At 38.7% G+C, this 14464-nt stretch overlaps 2 protein-coding genes across 4 annotated transcripts in view; one reads left to right on the forward strand and one right to left on the reverse strand.

The window, feature by feature from the left end:
- The first annotated feature begins 2060 nt into the window (after positions 1 to 2060).
- Positions 2061 to 13539, forward strand: enpep (glutamyl aminopeptidase). 3 transcript variants are annotated; one of them, XM_027023621.2, is made up of 21 exons: positions 2061 to 2321; positions 4082 to 4604; positions 5942 to 6083; positions 6346 to 6477; positions 6589 to 6709; positions 6937 to 7091; positions 8625 to 8738; positions 9095 to 9229; positions 9473 to 9538; positions 9633 to 9698; positions 9858 to 10018; positions 10180 to 10262; positions 10369 to 10505; positions 10628 to 10683; positions 11001 to 11151; positions 11301 to 11374; positions 11549 to 11653; positions 11853 to 12026; positions 12240 to 12380; positions 12585 to 12666; positions 12983 to 13539. In XM_027023621.2, exons 1-21 carry the CDS (start codon positions 2285 to 2287, stop codon positions 13127 to 13129), a joined length of 2802 nt encoding a protein of 933 aa, XP_026879422.2. In that variant the 5' UTR covers positions 2061 to 2284; the 3' UTR covers positions 13130 to 13539. The 3 variants fall into 3 exon arrangements, with proteins under 3 accessions (XP_026879422.2, XP_026879420.2, XP_026879423.2); XM_027023619.2 differs by lacking the exon at positions 2061 to 2321 and having other exon boundaries at positions 3795 to 4604; XM_027023622.2 differs by lacking the exons at positions 2061 to 2321; positions 12983 to 13539 and having other exon boundaries at positions 3795 to 4604; positions 12240 to 12394.
- Positions 13540 to 13683: 144 nt separating this feature from the next.
- rrh (retinal pigment epithelium-derived rhodopsin homolog) overlaps positions 13684 to 14464 on the reverse strand; it is a 3625-nt gene continuing 2844 nt past the window's right edge. Inside the window, exons 6-7 of the mRNA XM_035531818.1 lie at positions 14436 to 14464; positions 13684 to 14328 (exon numbers count right to left, since the gene is read on the reverse strand). The exon at positions 14436 to 14464 is cut by the window's right edge and continues 150 nt beyond it. Coding sequence (XP_035387711.1) covers positions 14223 to 14328; positions 14436 to 14464 — 135 coding nt within the window. The 3' untranslated portion in view covers positions 13684 to 14222. The remainder of the gene's footprint in view (positions 14329 to 14435) is intronic.

The following is a 14464-nucleotide window of genomic DNA, read 5'->3' on the forward strand; positions in this document are numbered from 1 at the left end:
TGCAAGTTGACAAAGCAAAAAACAGAAGCAAAACAGAATGAATGCAACAGAGTTACAGAAGAGAAAGCAACAACAAACAAGCTCAAACATCAGCTTGCAAAAAAGCAGTCACAGGATAAACCCCAAATACTATGGTGGGCCATGGAAGGTTGAGATTTACACACCTGAATAACAATAACAAATCTAGCAGGCCTGCTGCTTTGGAATTCTGCTTAATAATCACAAACTGATGGGGGTAAGTGATGAAAGACTTTAAAAAGAAAACAAATATCCAGATATTTAATAAGATTATCCAAGGTCACTTGAAGAGAATCATGGAATGATTTTAACTGTTAGGGTTTTGTTAAAACATTTGATTACCGAAGCCTTTATCTGTTTCCCAAGCCCTGCTATAAAGATAAAGTGTTGAAATAAATCTTTCATCACTGCTAAAAGATATATTTCAACATGCAGTTATTGAAAACAATAATCATAAATATTCACCTTGCATTTTAGTGAGGGTGGTTGGCTGTGGATCAGTGGGAGTGGTAGTAGATACAGGAACATTACAGTGAGCTTTTATTGTTTCAGTGGACTGTGCATTTTCCCCTTTGCAACCCTATCAAGTATTTTTGGAATACACTGGAAAGAGCTGATTGCTGGCAAATGTACAACATATCCAATGCAACATAATACCCGTGTGCACACACAAATGCTGACTTCTAGAAGTACATGTTCTACATGTTGGGTATAATGACTATTATCTCAAACCAAAATGCGTTCTGGTCAGAAAATACATGTCAAAGCTTACTTGCTGAGGATTTTTTTCAACTTATAAAAATGAAAGATTAGCTCAGAACTCTGCACTTTTTCCAAAATGGTGGCTGATGGCAAGATGAGTGAATGTAGGCCTCTGGTGTGTAAAACTTGTTTTAACTAAGCACTATACAGATGGTATTGTCTTTTACATAATTTAGAAATTTTGTTATGCCATATAAGAGAAAGACTAATTTGAATATATTGCATATTTCCTTGCAACATAAATGGTATAATGTTAAATGGTCAAAACAAGTCTCCCTTTAACTGTTTATGTAGGGTAAAAGTAAATGGTATGGAACACTTTTCTGTTAACAAAAGTGCTAATGCTAAGAGAGAGTAAAGGAAAAAATAAATAATTACCTATTTGACATACTTGACATTTTACTTAATGTGAACTCCTTTTTGTGTGTAATTGTTATGTTGTCTTGTTTGGTTGTAATTACTTACAAACCGTTAAAACATTCTGAATTTTACTCTGGTTTAGCTTATGTCCAGCTAGGAGAGCCTCTCCATCATTAAGTTGTCATTACTGCTACTGGACATTAAACATTGTCCTACTCATCCTGGAGTTAATGTCACCACTACTGGAGGGGTTCAATTAAGCATTAGTCAAATCCTCAAAATAAAAAAAACAATATTTATGCTTGTTCATATTACCTATTGTGGCAGTCTTCATTCTTAGATAATCAGCATGGATGCTTGCTGTACAGAACTGCAGTATTCATAGGAGGTATAGTAAACATTACACAATCATCACTATATTTTAAACTTTACAATTAGCATTTTATTTTGTAGCATAAGCCAACACCACTGAGTTGTTGCAATTTTATGTCGGTACATAATGGTTCACTGGAATTATGTGGCACCCACATTTTGTAAAATGTAAACTTCCTGAGTATGAATGGCCTCTGTGTATTGGTTTAACTTCAGTCGTTGTTCTGTAAGTCAAATTATGTTTGCCATTTTGTCTTATATCTCTAATCTGTAAGTTCAGAGCTTGATTCTGCATAAAACAGTCTTTCATGATGATAGTGCTATATCTTTTATAGTGGTCCAGTGAATGTAGAAAATGCAATGCAATGAAAATGCAGTGATATAACTTTAAATGTCATCTTTTCCATATATAGCAGTGTCTTTGAAACCATGTACCACGAGTCCTGTAAGAGAGATGACACAACATACTACCACTTACACGTGGACAGCTGCACTATTTATTTTTTTTTTCAGTGACACCATTGACCTTCCCCTTGCTGGCCCTTGAAGTGTATGAATAGTGGAGTTGCTTACAAGTCTAATTGGGGACTGTTTTTTAACTCTTGTGTTCATCTTTTCATCTCCATTTTTATCTCTGATGTCTGTTAGTTCAAGCAGAGAAAAAAAAAAGGCTTTGTGTTCAGAAGAAGCTGATAAGAATCTCCAACTGCAAATATGAAAATCTCTCCAAATGGACTACAATCATCTGTTTATTTGATATGCTATATAATATATGGCTTTAATCACCACAGATTTCACCATGTGTTTTGGTAAGTCACAACCGTGAACAGTATAAAAGACTGTGATTCCTTTTAATTTAATGAGCAATACAAAAACAAAACTTTTTGCAAATTTGCCTTCATTTGCAATTTGATTTGGAATAATATTATTTCCTTCTCACTACAATATTTGATCAGGTTTGCTTTGAAAGCAGTTTAGTCTTCTGGTTGTATTCTTGTTTTCCTGTTTGATTATCCAGGTGTTCTTGTGAGCTTGGTAACTGTATCTCTAATTCCACGGTTTGCTGTATATCACTTTTTCCCTTTTCATACTGAATGTGATGAAGTACATTCATACAGAATGTACAAATTCCTAAATCTCACTCAGTGCAGTTTTCCTGTGGGCCTTGTGCAATTTCTGCTTGAGACATAGAAATGTGAGGTTGAGTCTTTCAACCACATATTTTGGACTGTATGTAAAATCAGTAACAGAATCAGGCCTGCAGCTGCCCTTAATTCCATCTCTTTCCACCGTGTGTTGCCAGACTTTCTGTGTTAGTAAGTCTGTGGGAGACTAGAGTATCCTTCTCTGAGAAGAATCGTGCTCTTTGACTTTCTGTAAATTCTGTAGATCTTTGTCATAGTCCATGGTTAAATTTGGATTCAGGAAGAGGAGGGGTCCTAATTCATAATAGTAAATCATAAAGATTTCTCATGCATGTAAGCACACAAACAAACAAAAGCTTCAACATATTTCTGCCTGTAACTGTTTTACAGTATCCTTATGAATCGTTTTTCTGAGAAAACTGGCAAATAATTAGAGTTTGTGTCATATGAGTAACACTTGACTGGCATTACGATGGTGAGATAATGAGGAAGCCTTTTGAGTATTTTTCTCAAAGTGAGGACCTAACAATATCTCCTTTGATGTTAGAAATAAGACACTTTGCACAAAGATGCATCTTTACTTCTCCGTTTGTGATAGAGAGCTTTTCATTTGCAAGTGATGCATTTGTCAAATAAAACAAAATCATATATTATCAAATATTTATTTGTAGGACTGTGATGATCTCAGTGGCCATACACTAAAGCAGAGAAACTCAAGTGCCATGACGTTAGGCCACTCCTTCTTCACTTTCTTCTCAATTCACGTATTCTCTGATCTTCTATTTTCCTTTATTTTTCCGAAACAACATCCCATTTTTCAGTACCTCTTATCCCTGGTCTCTAATCCTTCCTCTTGATTGCTGATTAACTGACATAGATTGATTATTAACTCAACAAGGGTATGAATTATAGGGTTGCCAAGTGTGTGTTACTGCTGGTAGATATTTTCAGAGATTACCTGTCAGGGAAGCCCCTTATTTGGACATTAGGATTATAGTGTGTGAATGTGGCCTCGGAAAGTATGTAAATTTTTGTCTGCAGGAAAAACCTTCTCTTTCTGTAATCTGCATGCAGGCTGTCTCAAAATAATATGCAAATTCTAATGGCAGACAGACAGATGAATGAGTGTGAATGTGTATGGCCACATAGCTGGAGGCTCTGATTTCCTTGAATACAGCTGCTTCCACTCTTGAGAGGGATAAGGAAATTTGAGAACAGCGTGTGTATCTCATTGGGTGGTTGCCTCTGTATAGACAAAGGAATAGTTTGTGAGTTGAGGGTGTATGTGTGTGAGAGAGGGAGAGACTGTGTGTGTGTTAACTACTTCTGACTACTTACCATGGAAAGCTTCGATCTGGAGAAGAAAGAGAAACACTGCTGTATCCGTAGGATGCATGTTGCTATCATCTGTTTGGTCATCATAGTAACAGGCATTGCTGTGGGACTTGGTGTGGGACTGAACCAGAAGACTTCCTCTCCGGAGAGCACGGTGAGCCCAACGACTCCCCCTCCAACCCGGGGGCCCTGCAAAGCCTCCAACAACACCAGCGGGGGCTGGACCAATTTCCGCCTGCCAAACTACATCACACCATTCCACTATGACCTGCACATGGAGCCGGACCTGAACACAGATGTGTACACTGGGACCGTGGCTATCCACCTGAAACTGAGTAAGCCCAGCTCTCACCTGTGGCTGCACATCCGAGAGACCTTTGTCTCTGTCATTCCCACCCTGAAGCTCAGCGGCCCAGCCGACACCAGTGGCGTGGCTGTTAAGGGATGCTTCGAGTACAAGGAGCGTGAGTATGTGGTGGTGGAAGCCGCCAAGGAACTGAGGGCCACCAGTGCCGATGAGCACTACATCCTCACGCTGCACTTCCAAGGCTGGCTCAACGGGTCCCTGGTCGGCTTTTACAGCACGACCTACCAGGAGAACGGAGTCACCAGGTCAGTGTCTTGTCTCTTTTGGAACACCACACTTCACTGCCCGCAAAAGCCATATGCAGTATGTGGTGGGTGGCATCCACTTGCGTTTGGCTTTGTTTAAATTCCTTAACATTCTCTCGTTGTGTTAGCCAGTGTCAGATTATTCTAGTCTCCATGATTTTGTAAACTGAACTATAGCAATCTTTCTGACTACTCCACATCATCTTTCACAGTGCACCAGGGGTCCTGTAAAAGCCGACCTCTGCTAAATAGTTCAGTGTGTTTTTATTATGCTGTTTTATGTAACAGTACCTGTCATTTTCTGGCACAGAAACCTACACAGAAAAGTATTTTGGGCTGCTTAGAGGCAGCCTGTGTGTTCCCTGCAGTACCATTAGCTAGTGTGTGGAAACAGGGGTTATAAGCCAACTCACAGTAAGGACCAAACATGAAACCCAGTCCAAGAGTTCAGTTCTATTGCAACATGTTTTATAGGCTTTTGGGACAGTGAAGTACCTTAGCTGGTCATTTCAGAATGTGTATTTACTTCAGCTTAATCTTTTTCAATTTGTTCAGTTTCCCATGGTCAAAATGGCTGGGGTAAACTTAATTCTTTAGATTTCACAGTGGCTTGAGAAACATCAAAAGCATGCAATGAGTAGCCAAAATTCATATGATGCATCTGATGATAGGGTGTTTGTTGGAGGGGGACTGTACATATTATCACTGGGAGTTCTCTCTTATCTGATTTAAAAATTGGTGAGAAATTTTGCAGTAACACAAAGCAATGTGGTGAACACAGCTGAGGTTAAATATGCCATATATCCAGGAAAACATCTTTCATATGCTGGTCTTGCTGGTCAGTGCTGTGCCCATACTATACCTTACAAGTATAGTGAGGTATTCCATGAGACTTTAGTGCGGGAGAATATTAGGGGACATTTCTTGAATGTCATCAATACATTTGCATATTTTCCAGTTTTTACACTTAAATCAGAATGTAAATCAAAGGAATTAATTATTATCAGAATTTCACCAGCTGGGTTAGTGAAAACAGTCAATCTTCACAGTAGTGGGTCACTAATGATAAATAACTACATGGAGAAGTATGATCAGTGTTAGTTACAACAGGACTCTGTCTCAGACTCACTGGCAGTTCCCACCGTCTGTCTGAAACCAATGAAACAAATTCTTACACTGGAAAAATAAGCACTGTGTTTAATCTAATCTTAATCAATCATCATTAGACTTTAATGAAAAAAAAATGCTATTATGGTGTAGCCTTCTCTACATGTGTGCATTGAAGGAGAAATGTAGACTGAGTTTGCTTTTTACAAGTCCCCAGTGATTTCTTACAGAAAAATCGTGGCCACAGACCACGAACCCACCGATGCTCGTAAATCTTTTCCCTGTTTTGATGAGCCGAACAAAAAGGCCACATACAGCATCTCTATCACTCATGATGAGAGTTATAAAGCTCTGTCCAACATGCCAGTGGAGGTATGCTTCACATGCTCCAACACCTCTTCAATTAATCAAATTCCCAGTTTTTTAAAATAACCTGTAAATTTGGCCTGTGAATATACATGGGTGAACAAATCCATATATGTGCTGGTTTCTCGCAGGCTCTATAGTAAGCAGTCACTTGCTCCACTCACAGATCATTTAAAAAGTACAAAGTACAAAGATGAAATGTGTCCAGCTGGTTGAATTGCAAATGTGCTAACCTTTCCCTCCTGTGGATGTTCATTCTCTCTAACAGCACATAAAGAAGCTTCCTGGCCAAAAGGAAACGACCTATTTTGAAAAATCTGTTAAGATGAGCACCTACTTGGTATGTTTCGCCGTGCACCAGTTCGCCTGTGTACAGCGCAACTCCACGAGGGGAGTTCCAGTAAGCCTGCTTCTGTTTCTCCAAACATTACAGTGCAAGTTTCTAAAGTGGAAAGAATACAAGCCTGGGCATGCATGCTCTGCTAAGGTTCGGTTTGCTCTCTCCATGCAGCTGAAGATCTATGCCCAGCCATTGCAGATCCACACAGCTGAATATGCTGCAAATGTTACTAAGGCCATCTTTGATTATTTTGAAGAATACTTTGACATGCCATACTCTATAGGGAAGCTTGGTAAATGCATCACAATTACAGATCACCCCCCAACCCCCACCCCATCTGGATGTCTTGGTCAGTTACTGTATGTCTGACTCACTTCTTTTGTACACATTACTTTGAATATGTTGTCCAAGTTTAGTAATTGTTTCTCAGCTAATATTTGACAATAATTGTTAAATAGAACCCGTTTCTACTATATGTCATGCAGGCCCCAACACAAGCTATGTGATTTCTTATTGCAGATATGATAGCAATCCCAGACTTTGGGACAGGAGCAATGGAAAACTGGGGCCTGATCACCTACAGAGAGACCAATCTGCTGTATGATGAGAAGGAGTCTTCATCATATAACAAGCAGAATGTGGCCAGTGTCATTTCCCACGAACTCGTGCACCAGGTGACATAAAACAAAAAAAATTCTATAGTTTTGAATATGCCATGTATATTAAAATGCTGATATCTAGTTTTTAGTTATTTCTTAACAAAGGTTATGTAGTAGTAATAGAAAGTGGACTCTAGAAATACTGCCCTGTGCAATACTAATAATGCACAAAGCAGAAATATGCACATAAGACATCACAATTTAATATTTATTGTGTACTATTAGCATCGTGGTCATAATATGTATTATATATGTAGTATAATACATATATAATGTGTATCTAATCACAATATAATATTTTGTGCATATGTTGCAGAAAGAGATGATATACAGTGCCAGAATTGCATGTTGTCTAGGGCTCAGACTAACCATGCTCAATTTCATTAGCAATTTGTATAATCTCAGACATCTGCATGACCCTTTATTTATGCATGTTTCAAACTGATTCACTGTATGCAGAATGAAAGCGTGTGGCCTGATTAGATCACAAAGGGATTTATTGGAAAACTTGAACACTTCACCCTTCTTTTCCTTTAAACGCTGTTTATAGCATAGCAACAATCCAGTGGCTAAAGGGTTGGCTGCCTATGCAGATGGTAGCGAGCATATGTTAGTACACTCCAATATTAAAACTACATGGTAACTTACACAGAATACAAACATAAAAATGGCTGTTTTAATTTAGCTGCTATCCAAATTTTATTTTATGGCGTTAGCATATAAACGAACCAGTGCACAATGATCATTCCTACTCATCCTACCAAATGACTGACTCTCCATATGAAACATGGGAGTTGATTTGAGATGCACTCCAGGATCCCTATAAACCTATAACCCTTTTTCCTTTCTCTTAGTGATAAAAAATTCCCAGTTACTCATCAAACCCTTTATGATGACGAGAACAGGGTCACCACTGTGAACATAGTGCCCTCTGTTTATGGCATTTCCATTATGCCAGGACACAGATAAAGGTCTGATTAGGCATGTTATGTAGATGCATATATATATATATATATATATATATATATATATATATATATATATATATATATATATATATATATATATATATATATATATATATATAGAGAGAGAGAGAGAGAGAGAGAGAGAGAGAGAGAGAGAGAGAGAGAGAGAGAGAGAGAGAGAGAGAGATTGATATATTTTATGAACATCCAAAGGTTGTTGGACACAGATGGTTGGACACAGATGGTGTCCATAAAACAATATAATTTTCAGAGACCGCCCCAAAGCTGACCATATACTTACATCATATGAGAAGAGCAGTCACTATGCCAAAATACAACCCACCAGCACAGTCACAGCACAGCACGGCAACAGGAGAGTCATCATCTCCACCACACAAACTCTCATCTTAATCTCTTGTCATATTTATATGATAATGTCTCCACCACATACCCTTCCTTTAAATCAGCATTCCCAGTTCCCCAGACATAATCCCGTGTGTTATAAAAGCAGAGTATGTGTTATGGTGTGTGGTTCCCGAATGCAGCTATATCGTTGCTGTTTAATGACATTGACCTACAGTGGTTTGGGAACATTGTCACTATGGCCTGGTGGGATGACCTGTGGCTGAATGAGGGATTTGCCAGCTTCTTCGAGTATGTGGGAGTGGAGCAGGCTGAGCTCAGCTGGGGGATGGTGAGAATCAACGCTAACTAAATCATATTATGGTTCACAAATGTGTTTCTTATTTAAGGTTAGGGTTTTCCAAACCAATGCCATGCGCATAGATTAGCACAGCATGTGCTATATTTATAATGACAGTAGTTTAATATCTGACTAAAGTTAGATTATATGGATCCACACAGAACACAAACAAAATGTAAAAAAGGTGGGTAATTTAATAATTAATAGTAAATACTATAATAAGCAATACCTTAGCAACTAGACCAATGGATATTTATGTAAACCCTTTGAACATCATTTAGGACTGTTGCTAAAGTTAATGCTACTTAAACTTAAGTAAAGTGTTCAAAATTCTTCTTTCCAACCAGCGTGACATCATGCTTGTGGATAATGTATTTCCTGTCATGGCTGATGATGCACTCATCTCCTCTCACCCTATCATCGTAGAGGTATCTACTCCAGCTGAGATTACGTCTGTCTTTGATGCCATTTCATATAACAAGGTAAGTTTATTCAACAGTTTATCAGGTGTGGCTGTCTGTCAGCTTTTGCTATGATGAATAATCTGTTTTTCAATTTTTCATTAGATGAGGAATTGTTAGAACACACATGGTTCATTTGTTAGTTCTTGTTTGTGACTTAGGTTTGTGGACACCGATCTGCAACATCTCTGTGTAAAAGATGGGTTTGTACCACAAAATAATCTACAAAGTGCCTCCCTTGTCAGCTTGTGTCTGTGTTTTTAGGGAGCGTCAATTTTGAGGATGTTGGAGTACTGGATGGGTCGAGACAAATTTAGAGATGGTTGTCGGGTAAGCAAACTACCTACGTTTTTTTGTTCATGTAATGTTCTGTGTGATGTCTTTGAATCCACAGCTTATGTTAGAGTCTTGCTGATTTCCACAGAAATATCTGAAAGACTTCACTTTCCAGAATGCAAATACTTCAGATTTTTGGAAAGCACAGGCAGAGGTACACATCTTCTTTTACTCATGGGCTGTCAGAATCAAATCTTGGCTTATTGGTTTGTTTGTTCGTACAAGATTATATCATCATGCGAAGGGTTGTGCATGTTTGCAATCAGTATCAGCACCTTGCTAATGGCCTAAATGGACTGAGGATCACTTCTAGGTAAGCCAGTACCCTGTCGCAGATGTTATGGACACATGGACCAAACAGATGGGCTACCCAGTACTCAGTCTTACCAGCACAGCCACGGGGACCACACTTACCCAGGAGAGGTTTCTCTTGAACCCTAATGCAGACCCCACACAACCCAGCACTCCTCTGGGGTGAGTCTACTGTATCATGCACTGGTGGTGCTTTACTCTTGCCTCACCAATCAAAAGCAACACAGCTATATCCAAATTGACCCCTGCCCCAACTACGCCCTTAAATTCTTCCTTTTTTAGCTGTTCACAGAGAGATGATTAATGATCAATCCCTCTCACAGCTACAAATGGACAATTCCTGTGCAGTTTCACTCATTGACCACTAACACCACCACAACCATCCTGTTTGATAAAGGTCAAGCAGGTGAGTAATACATCATTGCTTTTCACTTTGTCAAGCAGACAATTAAACTAATTGCGCAGCTCAAAATGTCTTAATTCTTAATGCTTCCCATGTGCTCTTTATTCAGAGTTACCTATCACAGACTACTCTCCTTCAACTGATAGACTCATTAAAGTCAACAAGGACCACATGGGTTTTTATCGTGTCAATCACCATGACAGCATGTGGAGTGCCATCAGCCAGCAGTTGTTAACAGACCACCTGGTACTGTCTCATGGTTGATAGTACTTTTATTGGATATGTGTAGGGCAGTGGCCTCTTTTTTTTTTTTTTTTTTTTTTTTTTTTGGTGTTTTTTTTTTAACTGTTTTTGTTTGCTGGTTTTAGGTGTTCAGTGCAGCAGACAGAAGCAGTTATATTGATGATGTATTTGCTTTGGCAAGGTACATTCACCCTGAAAGTAATACAGGTTAATAACCTGCTAAACATGTAAAAATATAATTAAAGAAAGTTAAAGAAAGATGTGTTTACATGAACATGCAAGAATGTTGGAACACAGAGAAACTGAACAGATGATATTGGTTTCAGATTGGTGTCAGACTGAATATAAATATAATATTTATATTATTAGTCCAACATCTTCAAAATTGACGCTACCTAAAAACACAGATGCAAGCTGACATGGGAGGCACTCTAGATTGTACAACTGTAACATACATTTATAACCTACTGGAATTTGATGAATAATGTATTTCAACAGGGCAGATGTTGTTAATTATGGGATTTCCTTTGACTTAACCAAATACCTGGCCAACGAGACAGCCTACATTGTGTGGAAGAGAGTCTCCTCTTCAATAGCTTATGTGAGGGACATGTTGGCATCGAACTCCACACTCTATCCCAAATTTCAGGTGAGTCTCTTAGTTTGAAGTCACCACTACTGCAGAGGAAATTATTAGGAAACTGATTAAACATGCATAATCAGTTGCATGTGGATATGGCAATGATGGCTAAAACGTGTAAACATAATTCTCACTAAAGGTTTATTATCCCTGCTCAGAAGTTTATCCGTGACCATGTGCAGAAGATCTCCAGGGAGCTTGGCTGGGATGATGTGGGAACCCATACAGAACGGTGTGTGTTATCTGGCAAGCTTGTCCTGTAACCAGTCAAGGTCACAGTTCACACTCTAGAATTTCATTGGCCTTGTAAACCCAAACTCAACAGACATGTTAGACACATGTAAATACTGAATGGTTATGTGCAGCAAATGGAAAGCAAATGCTCTGTTTGATGTTTCCTGCCTAGGCTGCTGAGGGAGACAGTACTTGGCATTGCGTGCCAGATGGGTGACACTGAGATTCTTGATCAGGCTTCTGTGATTTTTAAACAGTGGATCAATGGAACAGAAAGGTGAAATTCCAAAGTCAAACGTAAAAGAACACGAACTACCTAAAAAACAACTATTAACTAGCACAAATCAACACAATAGGTCACAGGAAAGAGAGAGGGAAGCAAAGTGTAGGTTAGCGTAAAAGTGTGCATTTATGTATCTATGAGTGAGGTAAAGTGTAGGTCAGAGTGTGTATTTTTGTCTCTGTTTTGAGTACAGCAGTGTGCCAGTGAACCTGAGGCTACTGGTGTACCGGTACGGAATGAAGAACGCAGGAACAGCAGTAAGCTGGGAGATCATGCTTGAGCGGTACCTCAGTGCCACACTGGCTCAGGAGAAAGACAAGCTTCTGTATGGCCTGGCTTCTATAGAAGATGTCTCACTCCTCAGCAGGTAAATCCTCTCAGGATATATAGTGTTGTCGGAAAGCTACATAATGCTTTAAGGTAATATAACAAGTTACTGCAACAAACTAAATAAAGACAGTTGGACTCTAATTTTTATTGACTGGTTACGGTAGCTCATTTATAGCTTCCTGTGTAATTGTTGCTAGTGCTGGGAAGCAACCTTGAAAATTATCTTCAGATAAGATGTGTTTTCTGATAGGCTGCTGGAGGCATCTAAGAATGAGAGCCTTGTGCGAGGACAAGACGTGTTTAACTTGGTGCGTTATGTGTCCCTAAACAAGTATGGTGAAAGCATGGCATGGGACTGGGTCACCCTCAACTGGGACTATTTAGTGAACAGGTAACTGAGAACAGGTAAACAGGTAAATCCCCTTGGCAACAGGAGAGTAAGAATGACAGTGAGAACTTTTTTTTACAGTATAAAACAGAGCTAATAAGCAGATCCCATAGCCAATAAATTTGATGCACAGTGAATCAGATAAGTGGGTCAATGAAACAGATCTATAGTGTGCCAGCTGGTGTTGATGTGTGTCATCTGTTTCAGGTACACTATTACAGACAGAAACCTGGGTCGTCTGCTTACCAGAATAAGTAGTTCATACAACACAGAGCTGCAGCAGTGGAAGGTAACCCATACACGCTTGGGCAACAACGTATACAGCAATGGTACTAGACACAGGACCATAATATAATACAATCACAATCAGGTGTTCATGAAAAACAGATGTTTAGTGAACAACTCCAGTGAGAAATAGTCCACTGTTGAAAATGTGCAGTATGTGGAAAATGTGGAAAAATTAAGGAAAGATGACATGGAGGCATTGTTCCCAAAGGGATCATGATTCAGATTTAGCCTTTTTATGATTGTTTATTTTCATGTTGACGGGCCAGGTCTTTAGTGAATTCCCTGATAAACACATCCATTTGCCTGCCTCTTCTCAGATGCAAAACTTCTTTGCTCTGCACCCAAATGCTGGAGCAGGAGAAATGCCCAGAAAGCAGGCCCTGGAGACCGTGAGCAACAACATTGAGTGGGTGACAAGCAACCGAGATGAGATCCAGCTCTGGCTAGACAGCAATGTGGCCTGAAGATGTTGACATACACACCGCTCCATCCTACCTCCACATACATCGTGCAATCTTTGTACCCTCCATTACTTACCATAAAATTAAAATAAGCAGGAATCAACAACCTGTACACCTAACTAATCAGGCCTAATGTACAGTGGCACAATAAACTCACAGATGATGGACAAGAATGCAGCCCTGTAGTTTCTAAGATTACATATAATGCACAGTTCAACATAAATGTTTGAATAATAATACTGTGGTAAAGGTCTGTACATGTTAAATTTATATTTAAAATCTAAGTGTAGGTTATAGTTGAACTCTGTGTATCGTTCAATGTAGCATGATTAAATGTTAAGAAGGTTGTTGGGTTTGCTCTCTGTGTTAATGTGACTAATGATTTGACAGATGTGTACAAAAATTAAATAAAGTAACTACATTGAACAAATTGAGAATATTTTTGCTGTAGAGTTTGTGATGAATGTTGATATATAAATTAACTATAGATGATAGCAGTGTTAAGAGTTTATCTTATGACCTACATCTAGCCTTTTTAGGTTCTCTATTTTATTTTAATCTTTTGCTCCTTGTAAATCTATTGTAATTCTTCTTGAGGAACCTAAACCAAAACAAATTCAATTGTAGTATATTTTTAACATCACTATTTCATGTTCCAACATTTAACTATTTCATTTAAACTATTTCTACACTATTTCACTTTCCAACATTTAGGATTAACTATTATTTTTATCCCTTTTGCTGTTTGTCCTATTCAGAGTAATAAAGCTTCAAATGGCTCAAATGGTTACATACAATAGTTTCAAAAAACAACAGACTTTACACTGTGAACTCCATGTCAACATTTTACTGGGTTCTCTATGGTGAGAATAGAAGGTTATCTAAGAAGATTATTTTATCTTTGTTCTTATCTGCTATGTCTGTACTGGAAAACACTGCTTCACACACAGCAACATTTAAGTAATTGCTGAGTTGACATGCTTAATAGAAAACAACAAAGAAGGTGCATTTTAATCCAAGCAAGACTGTTAGAATTTCGTAATGGTGCAAACAGTAACCAGTGCTAACAGAGAGCATGACGGCGACTGTAATATTATCAGAGGTTGAGAGGCAACTGAGAGGTAGCCATGGGAAGGTGGTTGCTGATAGTGGCTTCTTGTCGGGTCTGGCATCGCAGCATTGCTATGATAGCTCTTCTAAACCTGAGACAAATCAAGCAAACCAAATAACATGGTGTAGAATCACAAGGTCTGAGACACAAGTCTCAATATTTCTGAATATTCGTCTGAGAAGTGGGGATTGAAATTACTTTTTGTTGGCGATAACATAAATGCAGGG

The sequence above is a fragment of the Electrophorus electricus genome, chromosome 11 (assembly GCF_013358815.1).
Source record: "Electrophorus electricus isolate fEleEle1 chromosome 11, fEleEle1.pri, whole genome shotgun sequence".
In the NCBI taxonomy this organism is placed as follows: domain Eukaryota; kingdom Metazoa; phylum Chordata; class Actinopteri; order Gymnotiformes; family Gymnotidae; genus Electrophorus; species Electrophorus electricus.

Coding starts and splice junctions, on each gene's coding strand:
- enpep (XM_027023619.2), top strand. CDS start 3,997: ATGGAAAGCTTCGATCTGGAGAAGAAAGAGAAACACTGCTGTATCCGT. Junction 6,478..6,588: donor ACTCCACGAGGGGAGTTCCA/GTAAGCCTGCTT, acceptor CTCTCCATGCAG/CTGAAGATCTATGCCCAGCC. Junction 6,710..6,936: donor ATACTCTATAGGGAAGCTTG/GTAAATGCATCA, acceptor TTCTTATTGCAG/ATATGATAGCAATCCCAGAC.